Source organism: Saccostrea cucullata, unplaced genomic scaffold (assembly GCF_032062105.1).
Source record: "Saccostrea cucullata isolate Sc308-1 unplaced genomic scaffold, CSIRO_AGI_Scuc_v1 ctg7260, whole genome shotgun sequence".
Taxonomy (NCBI): Eukaryota; Metazoa; Mollusca; class Bivalvia; order Ostreida; family Ostreidae; genus Saccostrea; species Saccostrea cuccullata.
The window spans coordinates 14,007-30,571 of NW_026928108.1; the positions used below are offsets into that span (position 1 = coordinate 14,007).

The 16,565-nt window shown below is 37.8% G+C and overlaps 1 protein-coding gene across 1 annotated transcript; it reads right to left on the reverse strand.

Moving 5' to 3' along the window:
* Window positions 1–13,004: 13,004 nt before the first annotated feature.
* On the reverse strand, window positions 13,005–16,332 carry LOC134276445 (perlucin-like). The gene is made up of 5 exons (XM_062758702.1): window positions 16,224–16,332; window positions 15,728–15,828; window positions 14,880–14,976; window positions 13,199–13,412; window positions 13,005–13,085 (listed from the first exon to the last, which is right to left on the reverse strand). Exons 1-5 carry the CDS (start codon window positions 16,282–16,284, stop codon window positions 13,037–13,039), a joined length of 522 nt encoding a protein of 173 aa, XP_062614686.1. The 5' UTR covers window positions 16,285–16,332; the 3' UTR covers window positions 13,005–13,036.
* Between the last annotated feature and the right edge of the window lie 233 nt (window positions 16,333–16,565).

Here is a 16,565-nt window from a genome sequence, read left to right on the forward strand (position 1 = left end):
ATTTTATTTGCAAAAATTGTGGACACAGTGAACTTGTGACTTGCTAATCTTTGCAAGCAAAGGAAACGATTTATTGTCCTAATAACGATCATTATCTTGATTTAGCCTCTATAACTGCCATTATAAAATGTGAAGATAACAAACCGAAATTATGCGTAAAAGTACTATTGAAAAATAGAATCTATAGGCCCTTGAACTTTTTTGATCGGTTTCGGCCAATGGAAAAATGTCGGATTAAATCATTCAATTAAAATGATGATAAATGTATATATCTTAAAGGCCATGGAAAGGTAAGACCTTCTTTTGACCCCGGTTTCTGGTATCTTTGAGAGCGATGCAAAAGTTCCTGTGTTCATCCGTATTTCAAGATGAGTACAGATGCCAAGTTTTGTGATATACAAGTTTCGCAGAAAGTTCAGAAACTTTGTCATTTTCCGAATTTTTGAACACAAGCTTGCTTATCTACCAAATTTATTTATTTTATGCGCTAGTATACTAGTAATATGCATCTTTTACATAAAAATCTCATATAGACCAGTTTGTCCTCTTGTCTCCAATAGCAAAATGTTTCTCAAATTTGATGAAATTTCATCAGAATTGAGGAAATATTGTAAAATGTCAAACTTTGGCACCCTAAAGGTACTTGGACACAGATTTGAAGCTATTGTTTTCTATATAATATACTGTGGTGCTTCTGGTGTGGGTCCTAAGTGCACCACGAGTTCCGAGCTGCCAAGGAATCAAACAGACGTCCGATACTTCAGAAACTTTTATTAGAACTGACTCATGACGTATACAAAACATATGCACTCCGAACCCGACGCCGAGCCCGACATTAATACAAATTCACTACACTACTCCCCTTTTTCTAAAAGGAATAATACATGAAATGAAAGCAAAGAAAATAAACATTAGTTAATTGTCCTGATATTTAAAGTTGTTTTAGGACGTGTATCTTGAAGGAGGTTGAATCTTTCTTCCACATCTAGTAGTGGTCTCGTTGGTCCTCTGTTGGTCTTCAGCATCGCTATCCTGGTTCTCCGGTGTAGCCGGTCCTGAAGAAACTGTTTCCTTTTCAGCTTCATGTTGTATGGGTATATCAGGTACCACCCAGTTCTCTTCTACTGCAGTTTCCTCTGACTTGTCTTCTGTCTCGCCTGGAACATCAGCATCTTCTGGTGAGGTTGCTTGAGGGTCCTTTTCCTTAAAGTTGACACAATACTGGAGCTGTCTTCATGCTTTCGATATCCATCTGGGCAGTGTTTCTTGGTGGCAAGGCTTGAGGCGGTCATGATGCAGTACTGTGGATCCCTTCCTTGTGATAACTTCATACAGCACTGCACCCAACTTTCTAGCAACTACTGCAGGCCCTTTCCATAAAGGTTGTAGTTTAGGACTCTTGCCTACTTTCTTTGAGTCATCCCGTATGTATACTAATTCACCAATGTTGTAGGACCTCTCGTACAGACGCAAATCGTGTAATCGTTTTTGTCCTATCGATGCACTCTTCAAGTTTCCTCGAGCTATTTCTTGACATTTCCTCATTGAGGATCGTAGTTTCTCCAGGTATGGTATTTCATCCTGCTCTGCTGAGTGTAAGCCTAATATCACCTCTTGAGGAAGATGGACTTCATGACCCAACATCAGTCTATTGGGTGTGAAGCCAGTACTGGTATGAGGAGTACTTCGATATGCCCCCGCAAGCAAGGGAAGGTGTTCGTCCCAGTCTTCCTGATTCTGGCTGACAAAGCATCGCATCATCTGAAGTAAGGTCCTGTTAAATCTCTCTACGAGTCCGTTTGAAGAAGGGTGGTAGGGGGTTGTTCTTGTTTTTGCCCAGCCCATCAACTCTGATAGTCTTTTCATCAGGTCACTATCGAAGTTCCGCCCTTGGTCCGTGTGAAGTTCTAGAGGCACCCCGAAGCGGGCAATAAAGTCCTTCACTAGTACATTGGCAATAGTCTCCGCTGTCTGGTTGGCAAGTGGATAACACTCCGTCCATTTCGAAAACTGGTCGACAAGAACAAGGATATATTTATTTCCCTTTTTAGATAAAGGAAAGGGTCCTAGTATATCCAGCTGTATTCTGTCCATGGGTGATCCAGCTTGGTACTGCTGCAATGAGGATCTATTTGTCTTGTTAGCCTTTTTACTAAGCGCACATTTTTCGCAAGCTCCAACAAAAGTTTTCACCCCAATCCGTCATATTAAACCAGTAGAAGGTCTGTCGAAGGCGCTGAATAGTTCTTTTAATTCCAGGGTGTCCCGATAATGGTGAACAGTGGGCGATGTCTATAATTTCCTTCTTCATTGCCTCAGGCACGATGAATAATAGTCGGGTCTCCTCTGGAAACGTCCATCGGTAATAAAGGCAGTTATTGCTTAGTGAGAGATTTTCTCTTGTACCCCAAAAGTGTTTAAGGGCTGGTGACTCAGAAAATACTTCCTCTCGATTACTTGGAAACTTCCCTTCCACCCACTTAAAAAGCTTATGTAGCTCTGGGTCGTCCTTTTGTTTCTGACTCAATTCTTCATTTGTGTATTTGCTTAAGGATATAGGAGGACCTATTTCTTCCTCATCACTTACTGCCTCATCCATCTGTGTTAAATTCCGGATGGTACCCATTGCCGCACTTTGCTCGGGGACACTGTGTCCTCCAGAGCAAAAACTAGTACTTGGCCCTGGATCAGAGTCATCACAGCATTGGTCTCCATGGCTTGTCTGATGTTTAGCAAATACCATGCCAAAATCACTCCTTACTGCTAGGGGTATGACGTCATCTACGTCTGTGTGAAATCGAGACCACTCCTGATGTATTTTTGTGCAGTGTTTGCATCCGCCACATGGCAAGTCAGATAATCTTGATCCAATAGTGTAGCAGTCACATTGTGGTCCTTCTAGAGGGTATCTGGATAAGGCATCAGCATTGCCGTGGTTCAGACCTCTCCTGTGCTGAAAAACGATGTTAAACTGGCTGAGATGTTCTAACCAGCGTGCAAGTTGTCCCTGTGGTGTCTTAAAACGATACAACCAAGTAAGGGAGCCATGGTCGTTCCGCACAATAAACTGACTGCCTAAAAGGTAGTGTCTGAACTTCTGCGTAAAGGTGACAATAGCAAGAAGTTCCTTGCGTGTAACACAGTACTTTGATTGTGTTGGACCGAGACGCTTGCTGGCATAACTGATGACCTTTTCTGAGTCGCCTTGTAGTTGTGAAAGGACTGCTCCAATTGAACAGTTAGATGCGTCGGTATCTAAAATAAATGTATTCTGGGCTATCGGATAAGCCAGAACAGGTGGGGACACTAGTTTCTCTTTTAAAACTTCAAATGCCTTTTGTTGTTCAGCTTCCCAATGAAATTTCACTCCCTTTTTGGTTAACTGGAACAGTGGTTCAGCTATTTCTGAATACTTGTCAATGAACCGACGGTAATAGTTAGTGAGGCCTAGGAAGGATTGTATGTCCTTGACATTATGAGGCTGAGGCCAGTCATGTACAACCTTGGTAAGCTCTGGGTTTGCCTCAATTCCTTCTGCACTGATTCGGTGTCCTAAGAACAATACACTTTTCTGGAAAAAATTGCATTTAGATGGCTTCAGCTTAAAGTTGCTTTCTCTAAACCTTTGGAGGACCTCCTTAAGGTGTTCAATATGCTCTTGCATACTGCGACTGGCAACAATCACATCGTCTAAGTAAATCAACACCATATTCCACTGGAATAAAATAAACTCCATTGCCCTTTGAAATGTCCCAGGTGCTCCGCATAGCCCAAAAGGCATGCGTGTATACTCGAATAAACCGTAGCGAGTAATAAAGGCTGTTTTCCTCCTATCAGCTTGGTCAACTTCAATTTGATGATATCCTTGCTGCAGGTCTATAGTTGAAAAAATTGTTGACCCTGCAAGAGTGTCCAGGCATTCCTCAATATTTGGAAGTGGGAAGGAGTCTTTCCTTGTCACATCGTTGAGCTTCCTATAATCCTATGTTTCCAAGCACAAGCTCTCCTCCAACCATTAGATCACCCTGTCTTGTTAAAACAATAGCATCAAGGGCCATTAGCAGGTCAATTCCAATTAGTACCTCATCATGTATGGGCGCAATGCAGACTTTCCAATCAACTGAAGACTTCCCCAAATCAACTCGCACGGTAACATCAGTAACTGCTGCCATCTTGTTGCCACTTTCTGCATTTAAAAGTGTTGTTGTTTTCTTACCGCCAGAATACACTAAACTCCTACTCCTCACAAAGTCTTCTGATAGCACAGTTACTTCTGCCCCAGTATCAATAATTGCATGAGTTTCTTCCCCATTTATTTGCACTGGTACTCTTATTGTTTTCCCACTCTTGGTTCCAATCTTGAATAATTTTTGCTGAGTCTCCTGTTCATTAAAGTGACCATCCTTCTTAGGAGACTGACATGGTGAATTCAAAGCTGGGCAGTTCTTTTGGAAATGGTTCAATTCCCCACACTTGAAACAACCTCTTTTGGGGGATGGTGACCGGCGGGATCTCATTTCTGTTGTTTTCCGCTCTATCAACTCCTTTAATTCCAAAATCGCATCCTTTAATGACTTTTCCTTTGTATCCATTGAGGAGAGTGATCGCAAGTTTTCGTAAGCATTCCCTTCTGCGTTTTCAATGTTATGGGAATCCTCTTGCCAAGAGACTCTCCTTGAATGTCGCTGAAATTGGACATTTTCACGGCCAATTGTTGCCCTGAAGTTGTGCTGTAACTGTATAACATAATCTAATGCCTCAGATATAGTTTTCGGCATTTTGTTCAGGGCTTCATACCCAATTTTAGAATTTTTGTACCCTTTCAGGAAGGATTCTGCAGCTATTTCTTCTTGGAGCTCAATGTTCACAGAGGGAAATGCTTGTGAAACTAAGCGTCGGACATGCTCTGCGAATTCATCGTCAGACTCTCCCCTTTGTCGCACTTCTTCTAATCTTTTCCTTGCTGTAGCAGGTGGATCTTTTCTATTGAAGCGATCTGACATAAGTTTAAGTAGTTTAGGGAAGTTGCTCTGTACAGAACTCGGTAAGCTGCATAGATATTTTGAAGCCTGCCCCCTCAGACGTTCAATGAATCGGTCTAGTTGTTCTTCTGTTGTCCATGCGTAGCGTTGCGCAGCCCTTTTGAAGGGTAGGAGAAATCCTTCCCAATCGCCACTTCCATCAAATATTGGCAACTTCTATCTTGGCATGTGCTCTTGCTTGAAACTTGAAGCTCCCAGGCCTCGACAAGATTCAAAATTGTTAATTGTGTCTAAAAGTGGCTGAAATGGTACGTTGCTTGCTCCTGAAAGAGGAGTTGATGTAGGTTGTCTATTACTTGCACTGTTGCTACCTAAGCCATGTAGTGTGTGAATGTTTCTCTGCATAACACGTCCTGATGGTAATGAGTCATTTCCATTTATGTTGTTTGGCCTGTGGGGTGTTGAAAACTCAAGCCAATCTTCATCACTTTGTGGACGCTTTTCCTCCTGATCATGCGGACATAGCCTGGGGCTGTCCCCTCGACTATGCAGCAACCCCGTCTTGTGGTCCTGTTGTGCATACACTTGCCTGGGGCTGTCCCCTCGACTGTGCAGCAATCCAGACATGTGGCCCTGTTGAGCATCGATTTGCCTGGGGCTGTCCCCTCGGCTAAGTGAGTGCTCCAAGACCTGTGTGATCCCTTGAGTCATGTCTAAGAAAATGCTTTCTTGTCTTTTCATCATTTCTTTATGGTTTTCTATTGTTTTCCATAGAAGTTTCTCATGTTTATTTATTACATCCATTTGTCTGTCTATGCTTCTTGACAACAGTTGCTCTTGATTTCTCATCTTTTGCATTTGTGATTCAAAAGTTTTATCTTGCTTCCCTAACATCAAATTTGTTTCATGTATGTTTAAGGAAAGGTCGCCTAAGGTTCTCTCAACTTTTTCCAACACCCTGACAGTACCATTTTCTACAGACATTTTTAAACTAGCTTCTAACTTATGATCATTGTCATTGTCAGTTGTTAGTGTGTCATCGAGCAAATTGTCACCGGTAGACATAATTCTTGTTTTGTGATTACAGTGTCAGTAATTCTTGTGGGTCAACACTCAAGGTTAACAAATCTGGTGTTGTATCAATCCAACACTCCTTAATTATGTCCAATTCTAATCGCCTTAGCCACTTTTCAGATAATTTACTATCAGGATGAATTCCATCTCTTAAGAGATTAAAATTAAAAGATTGTCTTCCACGACCTCTGACCTTTACAATGTCAAGGTGAAATTGGAGGGTGTTACGGCCTAGCGATTGATTTAGATCAAAAATTTTCTGGTTAAGGAGTGTTATTTCTTCAACTAGAAACTTATCTGTGGCTTCAAAATATTCAGGGTGGGGGTGGCCTAAGTAAGAATTGTAAATTGTTGCGGAGTACACTGGAATTGTAAGGAATTTTATTGAGCCTTTATTTGTGATGACAAAATGTTTTATCCTATGAAACTGCTCCAATATGTGTGTACTTGCTTCGCCAACTGAGCTATATCGCAATTCAATTTGCCTTTGCCTGCGGTTAGGCCCCTTATGTATTTTCTTTGTAATGTCACACACACCCAACCAAACATACACAACAAGTGGCTTGCTTCCTTTAGAAAGTTTTTCTAACTCAGGTATTGCCCTATCAATTGCAGTGGCAGTAGGTGACCCTGAATAGGTGAGAAAATGCAGTGGAATGCTATGTGTTTTGTGATGTGTTTGAAGGCAGTTTCCCAAACTATCTGAAATCAGTACAGGCAATTTGTCGTTTGGGGTAGAGGGAACCTGAAGTGGGTTTTTGTCTAAAAATTTTGCGATACTTGACAAACTCATAAATAGCAAAAATTACCCCTCTTAATCTATTGATAGATGTAATGCAATGATGATTTTACAATGAATGAATTGCAATATGTGCAAAAATTGTGTGAGAGAGAAAAAAAATTAAAAACTAATAACACAAATTTCCAGAATGCGGATTCTCACAATCTGATACAAAATTTAATTAAGACGAAGAAACACTATTTGGGCTTGTCCCGCCAAAATCGTGCAATAACAGAGGAGCGGATTCACACTTCTTTGAAACGCACGTGGTCGAAATTAAACCCGACTGTAAAATTCAATAAAACAAGTGCAAATTCACGCAAAAACTTAGCTGCATAAATTTATCCCACTTCTGACACCAGTGTGGTGCTTCTGGTGTGGGTCCTAAGTGCACCACGAGTTCCGAGCTGCCAAGGAATCAAACAGACGTCCGATACTTCAGAAACTTTTATTAGAACTGACTCATGACGTATACAAAACATATGCACTCCGAACCCGACGCCGAGCCCGACATTAATACAAATTCACTACAACATTACGACTTACATATTTTAATAGCATTTCACACAAAAATTAATTAAAAATATTATTATATCCGCACTTTCGAAAGAAAGTTCGGGTATATTGTTGTTACTCATGTCCGTCCGTCCGTCCGTCCGTCCGTCCGTCTGTCACACTTTTCTTCCCTGAACTCCTCCTACATTTTTTACACTAGCTTAATCATCCTTTGGGAGATGGTTGGGGGTGTCATGTAGATGTGCAGTAAGGTTTCGGAATTTTGATTTTGCCCCGGGGGATCAAATGGGGGTCGAAAAATGACGTTTTTTTATACAAAAAGCCCCTTCTTCCCTGAACTCCTCCTACATTTTTCACAGTAGCTTAATCATCCTTTGGGAGATGGTTGGGGGTGTCATGTAGATGTGCAGTAAGGTTTCGGACTTTTGATTTTGCCTCGGGGGATCAAATGGGGGTCGAAAAATGACGTTTTTTAATACAAAAAGCCCCTTCTTCCCTGAACTCCTCCTACATTTTTCACAGTAGCTTAATCATCCTTTGGGAGACGGTTGGGGGTGTCATGTAGATGTGCAGTAAGGTTTCGGAATTTTAATTTTGCCCCGGGGGATCAAATGGGGGTCGAAAAATGACGTTTTTTATACAAAAAGCCCCTTCTTCCCTGAACTCCTCCTACATTTTTCACAGTAGCTTAATCATCCTTTGGGAGATGGTTTGGGGTGTCATGTAGATGTGCAGTAAGGTTTTGGAATTTCGATTTTGCCCCGGGGGATCAAATGGGGGTCGAAAAATGACGTTTTTTATACAAAAAGCCCCTTCTTCCCTGAACTCCTCCTACATTTTTCACAGTAGCTTAATCATCCTTTGGGAGATGGTTGGGGGTGTCATGTAGATGTGCAGTAAGGTTTCGGAATTTTGATTTTGCCCCGGGGGATCAAATGGGGGTCGAAAAATGACGTTTTTTATACAAAAAGCCCCTTCTTCCTTGAACTCCTTCTACAATTTACTCAGCAGCCTAATCATCTTTTGAGAGATGGCTGGTGGTGTCATGTAGATGTGCAGTAAGGTTTCAGAATTTCGATTTTGCCCCGGGGGTTCAAATGGGGGTCGAAAAATGACGTTTTTTATATAAAAAGCCCCTTCTTCCCTGAACTCCTCCTACATTTTTCACAGTAGCTTAATCATCCTTTGGGAGATGGTTTGGGGTGTCATGTAGATGTGCAGTAAGGTTTCGGAATTTTGATTTTGCCCAGGGGGGTCAAATGGGGGTCGAAAAATGACGTTTTTCATACAAAGAGCCCTGTTTTCCCTGAACTCCTCTTACATTTTACTCAGCAGCTTAATCATCTTTTGGGAGATGGTTGGTGGTGTCAGGTAGATGTGCAGTAAGGTTTCGGAATTTTGATGTTGCCCCGGGGGGTCAAATGGGGGTTGAAAAATAATGTTTTTCAAACAAAGAGCCCTGTTTTCCCTGAACTCCTCTTACATTTTACTCAGCAGCTTAATCATCTTTTGGGAGATGGTTGGTGGGGTCATGTAGATATGCAGTAAGGTTTTGGAATTTAGATTTTGCCCCGGGGGGTCAAATGTGGGTCGGAAAATGATGCTTTTTGTGCAAAAAGCCCTGTCTTACTTGAAGTCTTCCTTAATGTTACTCAGAAGCCTAATAATCTTTTAGGAGGGTTAAATATTTTGAAAATTATGTAAAACATCAACGTCAAGGGGTAACAAGATGTGTTTGTGAAATACTATGCGCCCGGCATCAACAAAGTACAAAAAGCTATATTTTTTGCATATAGGTCACAGTCAAGGTCATTGACCTTGGTGTTGTTTGTAAGAACTTAATTAGTGGGGTATGCATACTAAATATGAAGTTGTTATCTCCTATGGTTCAAAAGTTATGGCAAAAAGTAGAAAAAGCTATTTTTAGCATATAGGTCACCGTTAAGGTCACAAGGTCATTGACCTTCATGTCATTTGAAGGAACTTTATCAGTGCAGTATTCGAACCAAATATGAAGTCTCTATCTCCTATGGTTCAAAGGTTATGGCAAAAAGTGGAAAAAGCTATTTTTAGTATAAAGGTCACAGTCAAGGTCACATGATCATTGACCTTGGTGTTGTTTGAAAGAACCTATTTAGTGAAGTATGCATACCAAATATGAAGTCCCTATCTCCTATGGTTCAAAAGTTATGACCAACACTTGAAAAACCTATTTTTAGCATATAAGTCGCAGTCAAGGTCACAAGGTCATTGACCTTGATGTCATTTGAAAGAACTTTGTTAGAGGAGTATGCATACCAAATATGAAGTCTCTATCTCTTACGGTTCAAAAGTATTGGCCAAGGTTAAACTTGACAACAGACAAACAGACAAACAGATAAACAGACAAACAGACAGGACAAAAACAATATGCGCCCCTAAAAAATTGGGGCGCATAAAAAAAACATTGCATGCTGGGAAACACCTTGAATTCTTATGAGTAATTTATGTACATGTCAAATGTGAGAGTCATATCTCATCTCAATCAAAAGTTATAAGCAAATGCAACATTTTTGAAAAGTAGGTTAGGCTTGATCGCTTCAAGGTCAAGGTCACAGTGTAAAAATATTTGGAAAGGTCTTTATCACAGGTAATAATAAACATGCATTATGATATGAATGCCCTAACTTTTCTCTTTCAAAATGATGAATTTATAACAACTTAATTTTTTTGCAAGTTGGTCAAACTTCTAGGTCACATGTAAAAAAAAAACATGCCATTCTCACAGGTAATATACTAATAATAATTTTAATATGAATGTCTCTTCTCATTCTGTAGATATGACCGTGATAACCAAGATTAAATTTTTTGAGACAGATGGACTGAGTCTGACATACAAATGTACATATTTCTATATGAATTGGGTAAAATTCGCCCAGTGGTTCTAGAGAAGTTAAAAATGTAAAAAGTTTTCAGACAAACAGATGGACAACACGTCACGACAGACATTATATGCTAAGGAAACAAAAAAAGCTCAAATGAGTGTTTTGAAAGGGTTACAATATGGTTGGAGTATTTGAAAAGCTGTTTTTTTTCCTGCAGAGATATGCATGACCAACATATTTATGTTTTATATTTTCTTTAGTAATTTGTTTGTTTGTTGTGAATACATCTTCCCTCATATGGAGACACCACCAAATAATAATGTAGATAAGATGTGTTTGTGAAACACTGATGTCCCAGTATGGAAGCCTATGGCGAAGGTTGAAGTTTCTCAAATATATGTCAAACTCAAAGGTCAAGGGTTCAAATTGTTAGTGTCAGAAGAAAGTCTATGTTAAATAAAGAAATCTCTAGTAATTCCTTTTCAAAAGTTAATTGCCAAGGTTAATTTTTTTTTTAAGTGGTTCAAACTCTAGGGTCAAGGTCAAACATATTTCCTGTTGACAGTTCAAAATGAATACAATATGTCATGATAAGTATGAAAGCCCTAGCACCTACTGATCAAAAATTAGGCAGAGTTTGGTATTTTTCTTGTAAAAATGTGTATCCCATGTCAAGCGATCAGAGCATAGGCGCTCCCCATGTAATTCTGTAAATGACGTATGATAAGTATATATAGGTCTACCCCTCTATACCATAAAAGATATTTTATAGTATAGAGGGGTAGACCTATATATACTTATCATACGTCATTTACAGAATTACATGGGGAGCGCCTATGGATCAGAGGTAAAAATTAATGGTACCCAAATAAAAGGTCTTCTTAAATTGTCACAAGAAATAAACCTATAAAATGTGGAAGCTATATGTATAGCCCATCCCACTTAAAACTTATGGGCAAGCTAGCTAGGATTTAATTTTTGCAGACTTATAGACAGACATACTATAAACACAAGAAACAAAATATGTACATGTATAATAATTAGTTAAATGGAAAAAAAATATACTATTAAACTGGAATCACAAAATAGATTGTTATTTCAGGGACAGGAAGTGGGTAGGAAGATTGGAATCCCCCCGCCCTCCCTCCCCCCCCCCCCATCTTGCATTTGCTTTGTTATTTAAACAAGACTATATACTGTAGCAAGTAAAAAATGACTCTTGACATCCTCTCCCTATAAACTTAGAAAACATTGACCTCCCTATCATTGTTTTTTTATTTGTTTATTTGTTTTCATTTTTTTTCTCCTGCTTGTCACGAAATTCTGGGCTGGAATTTTTTGACTTAGATGTGAACCCCCCTCCCTACTCCCTAAAAAAATTCTGGATCCGCACCAGTATTGGCAGTAACTGAATGTCACATCGACAATGGGAGATAACTTCACAATATGAAATTCGTCTAGTGTGGCATGGGATGATCTTTGACCCTTTTTAAACTTTAACCTAATCATTGACTTCTACTTACCGACTCCCTGTGTCTCGTAAACTTCATGAAATATAAATCCAATTATAACACAAAATGAATTAATCCAATGCACACCAGACTGCAACCATGTGCCATTTTGGCGAACTTTCGTCGATTCCGTCACCTTATCAGATGAAGTGGGAATCGGCCGAGGTGTGCCAAATGGTGTTTAATCTATAAATATCATAATGGGTGACGCAACGTGATGTAATGTAGAAATTTACATGTTCACATGTATAGTACAAGAACAAATTTTAAATTAATTCATTACAAACGATATTAAATTTTAACAAACCTTTTCCATCTAGCCTATTCCAAAAAGTATGTGCTGTGTGATTGTGGCGTCGAGGGGGGGGGGGGGGGGGGTAGTAAATTTAAAAAGGTCCTATTATGAGCAAAACATATATAATTTCAGACGCGGATCCAGAATTTTTTTCCGGTGGGGGGGGGGGGGGAGGTCCACCTCAGTCAAAAAAAATCCTATCCCAGAAATTGACAATCAAAAAAAAACCTAAAGTAAATCTCACCCAAACGTCAAAAACCTATATCGTGGAGGTGGGTAAGGGGTAGTGGTGACTTCTATTGCCGCAAATGTTTAACTTTTCATACCTATTTTACACATATTCGTGTTTACCAGGGGGGGGGATCTGCATTTTCAAAGGGGGGTCCATTGTAACTTTTTCCTTGTTTTAGTGTATACATTTTTTAACCTTGTAAATTCCAAGGGGGGGGGGGGGGGGCTGACCCCCCCCCCCCCCCCCCCTGACAGATCCGTGCATGAATTTACATCATTAATAAAATTCAGACTTGTATATAATGAATTAAGCATGTTTAAAATAAATATAAGAGGTTCTGAGTTATAGGTCACAGGGTCTGAGAATTTCATAATCAATTTGATTAATACATGTAAATTATAGAATTATTTTGACTATTTCCTTTGAAAGCCGCCCAATATGTAGGAGCGTGTATTTAGAGGCAAACACCTTGGTGCGGGTATTACTGTCTCATGACAGCATCTAGTTTCATTTAAAAGTGATTTATCTTATTTTTATATTATAGAGAAAATATTGACTTCAAATCTGTGTCCAAGTACCTTTGACTTTTTGTTGCCTCCTTGTACTCCCTGAATAAAAAAAAATGCTCGTTGTAAAACAAGCAGCCTTTAATTAAAACTATAAAACTTGCGATTTGCGGTTTGATGACTTTAAACGAGATTTCATGTCTTTCGTCAGCACAATTAAGTTAACTAGAATATTCCAACAAGACAATAAAGAAAGATGCTATTTCAAAGATTTATTAACCAACAAGAATACCAACTGGAGGAACGGTGGTTGTACTTGTCAAACTGAAAATAATAATAATAATAATAATAAAAACTTTTGAAAGATCTAAAAGTTATTCCATCACTTTGATAATTGTGCGGCAAAAACAACTGATTCAAAAAGGATGGATAATTACTCTTTTTCGCAAATAAAATGTTGCTTTGTATCACAATTTTCGTCATTCCAGAGACCATGTTGACCGAAAAACGCTATATCTGCACAGTCCTCCATGTGCTGGTCATTATCTGGCTGGAAGGGCCCCCAATTGGTGTACTGAGCTTCTTTTTGAGTGGACATCCATAACCACTCATTTTCAAAAATTGCGTCTGTTAAACCAATCCAGTAGTTATCTGCAGATATAAGGATATGAAATGAACAATCTATATATCTATCAATCAGCTACAGTCTGTTTCTATAATTTGTAAAACTCCAGCAAGAATAATTGTTTAACAAGTTTCAATTAAATAAACATTTCCAGAACAGTAATTTGTAATTGTATATTATTATTATTTAATGAATTATGCTATTAATAGCCATTTACGGAAGCCCATTTAGGACCTATCAAAAAATATTTTTGAATTCATTATAACGATTTTTAGAATTCGATATAACGAATTTAATTTGTTATAACAGATTTTCAGAATTCGTTATAACGAATTTAATTTGTTATAACAGATTCATTGAATTCGTTATAACGAATTTAATTTGTTATTACAGATTCATTGAATTCGTTATAACGAATTTAATCTGTTATTACAGATTTATTGAATTCATTATAACGAATTTTGAATTCGTTATAATCAATTCAAGAATTTGGTTATAACGAATTCAACAAATCTGTAATAACAGATTAAATTCGTTATAATGAATTCAATAAATCTGTAATAACAGATTAAATTCGTTATAACGAAGTCAATAAATATGTAATAACAAATTTAATTCGTTAAAACGAATTCAATGAATCTGTTATAACAAATTAAATTCGTTATAACGAATTCAATAAATCTGTTATAACAAATTAAATTCGTTATAACGAATTCTAAAAATCGTTATAACGAATTCAAAAATATTTTTGATAGGTCCTAAATGAGCTTTCGTAGCCATTCCCTGTAAGCAATTTTTAAAAATCTCTTGCACGCTAGTTGCCCGCGTGACGCTGTGGTTAGAGCGTCTGTTCTAGAGTCGCGGGTTCGAATCCCACTGTGGGACGTGGAGACCGGTTCATTCGGATGAGATTCGGATGAGACTTTTTAAACCGAGGCCCCGTGTCGCAGTAGGTGCTAGCACGAAAAAGATCCCTCCTTGCTCAATGTCCCTAGGTGCCGAGTATAGGACAAAATTTGTAGCTCTCCACCGGAAAGAGGTTCCGTCTACATATGAGTAAAAAAATTTAGAGAGGGGTGTTAAACGACATACAATCAATCTACATGGCACGCTTAGTCTTCAGTTTTTGAGGAAGTTGGCACGAATTGTATAAAAGTAAAATTAATGATAAAATTAATGCTTTAACTAGTGATAATTATAGCAACCAGCTTCATATCATGGCAAAAACGGGTAATGTCGGTCAAACCTGCCTATTTCATCAATATGAAGACTGTACTGGAACAATAATGAGACTTGAAAAACATGGACCCTTTAAGAATGAAAAGAACGTGACTGAGATTGCCACAAAAGTAAAACTTATCACATTGAATTTTTAACTATTACATATTTGTTTTGAAATCTGAAATATTTTGACGAACAGTTACTATGAGTAAAAATATGTAAAGTTTAGATTGAAAAAATGAAATTCGATATTCTCTGCTTGTAATACATACGACCGTGCGCCATGCGTTGAAGATGGTTACTCAAGAAATGATTTTCATCCTGTGTCTCTATTTCCACCAATTTAGCAGAAAGTGCCTTGCAAAACGACTGAAAAAATACAGACTAACATACTAATTTTTACTGATGAAACATATTCATATAATTTGGTAAGAACTATTTAATATTTATATCCACACCTTTAGAAAATCAAAATTATATAAAAGATTTTGTGTATCACATTTTTTGCTCACTTCAACTACCCGAGCATATTAATTTTTTGATGATATTTCTCTGATAATGGTAATCTTAATTATGGCCTTGATCTTTCAAATTTTAGCTCCAAATAAAATGATTCATGGGTATGTTGTTTTAAAGATTACATGTGTAAATAAACTGGAATAAATACCAAATACATGTACAGTAGTATCTGATCTGCGATATTTACTCTGCACCATGCTAGCGACAGTTTTCATTGAAATTGCTATAAAAATGATCTTTGCTTTTCTATGATATTTTTATAGATTTTATGGTGCTATTTTGAGCGAGTCAGGTTTGACCATGTCAGCCACAAAGCTAATATTGATTATCGATTATCGATGTTTTATGTTGCAAATCATTTTAATGAGAAAACAACAGATTGGAGTTTCTCCAATATATATTTTTGAAAAACATCACCCAGTTTCATTTAATTCTGTTATCTATGCATGTATTTAATAATTTAAAGAATTTCCTTATGAAAAAATCCACAGGTTAGATGAATAACAAAAACGAGTGTATCATTTATTGTTTTGCCTTCTGCCCAACCCCATCCACTTTATTTGAATAAAATTTTGTATAAATGAAAAAAAAACACACAAACCATTGCCTCTGTCCAGCTGTTCAAAACACCAGCTATGAAGACATAGCACGATGATCCATGTTGGTACCAACCATAAGGACACGATGGAGATCCGATGACAACTTCAACATGTTCAAGAAAAGGAAAAATTAGTATTTACTCAATTTGGTCACTTTGGTCAATTATGTATTTTATAACATGGTGGTTTTATTGAAAACACTCTCCCTCCTAAATTTTCAATAACATTCTATTGTTGACATTTATAATAAACAACATTATTTTTAAAAAAAAATAATGGATTTTTTTTGCATTTGAAAAAAAAAAAACCATCAAACCAATGAAACAACAAACATTGGCTTTTTAATATGGGGTTGCTGTTGACGTGAAGAAAATTTGATTAAAATATTCAGGTATAATTTCTGAATTTTATAGATATTAGTCTTGGGAAATATAACGTTTTCGGACAGACATACTCACAACAGCTTGGAAATTATTACAATCCGATAGTTTTACTTACCAGGCGTAAATAATAATCCCAAACTTGTGAAGATAAGGACTCTCATCCTTAAGAGACACATTTCTGTGTAGCAGTCAATGCAGAAATGTGCAAGGAATCGTGTGCACAGTGGCCTTTTAACATGCTTATCTTTGTGCCGAATGGAAACGATTCACTGTTACAATAACCCCGAAACCAGAATAGAAACTAAACTATGAAGTTAGAAGAATTGCAAACTAAATTCTTAAAATATCATGTGTTAAGGAGAAGGAAACAGCAACGTGTTTGTTTCGGAAACGTAAATTTTTCAAACGGAGTGATTGACACCGAAAATTTAAATACCGGTAATATTCTTACTCACAA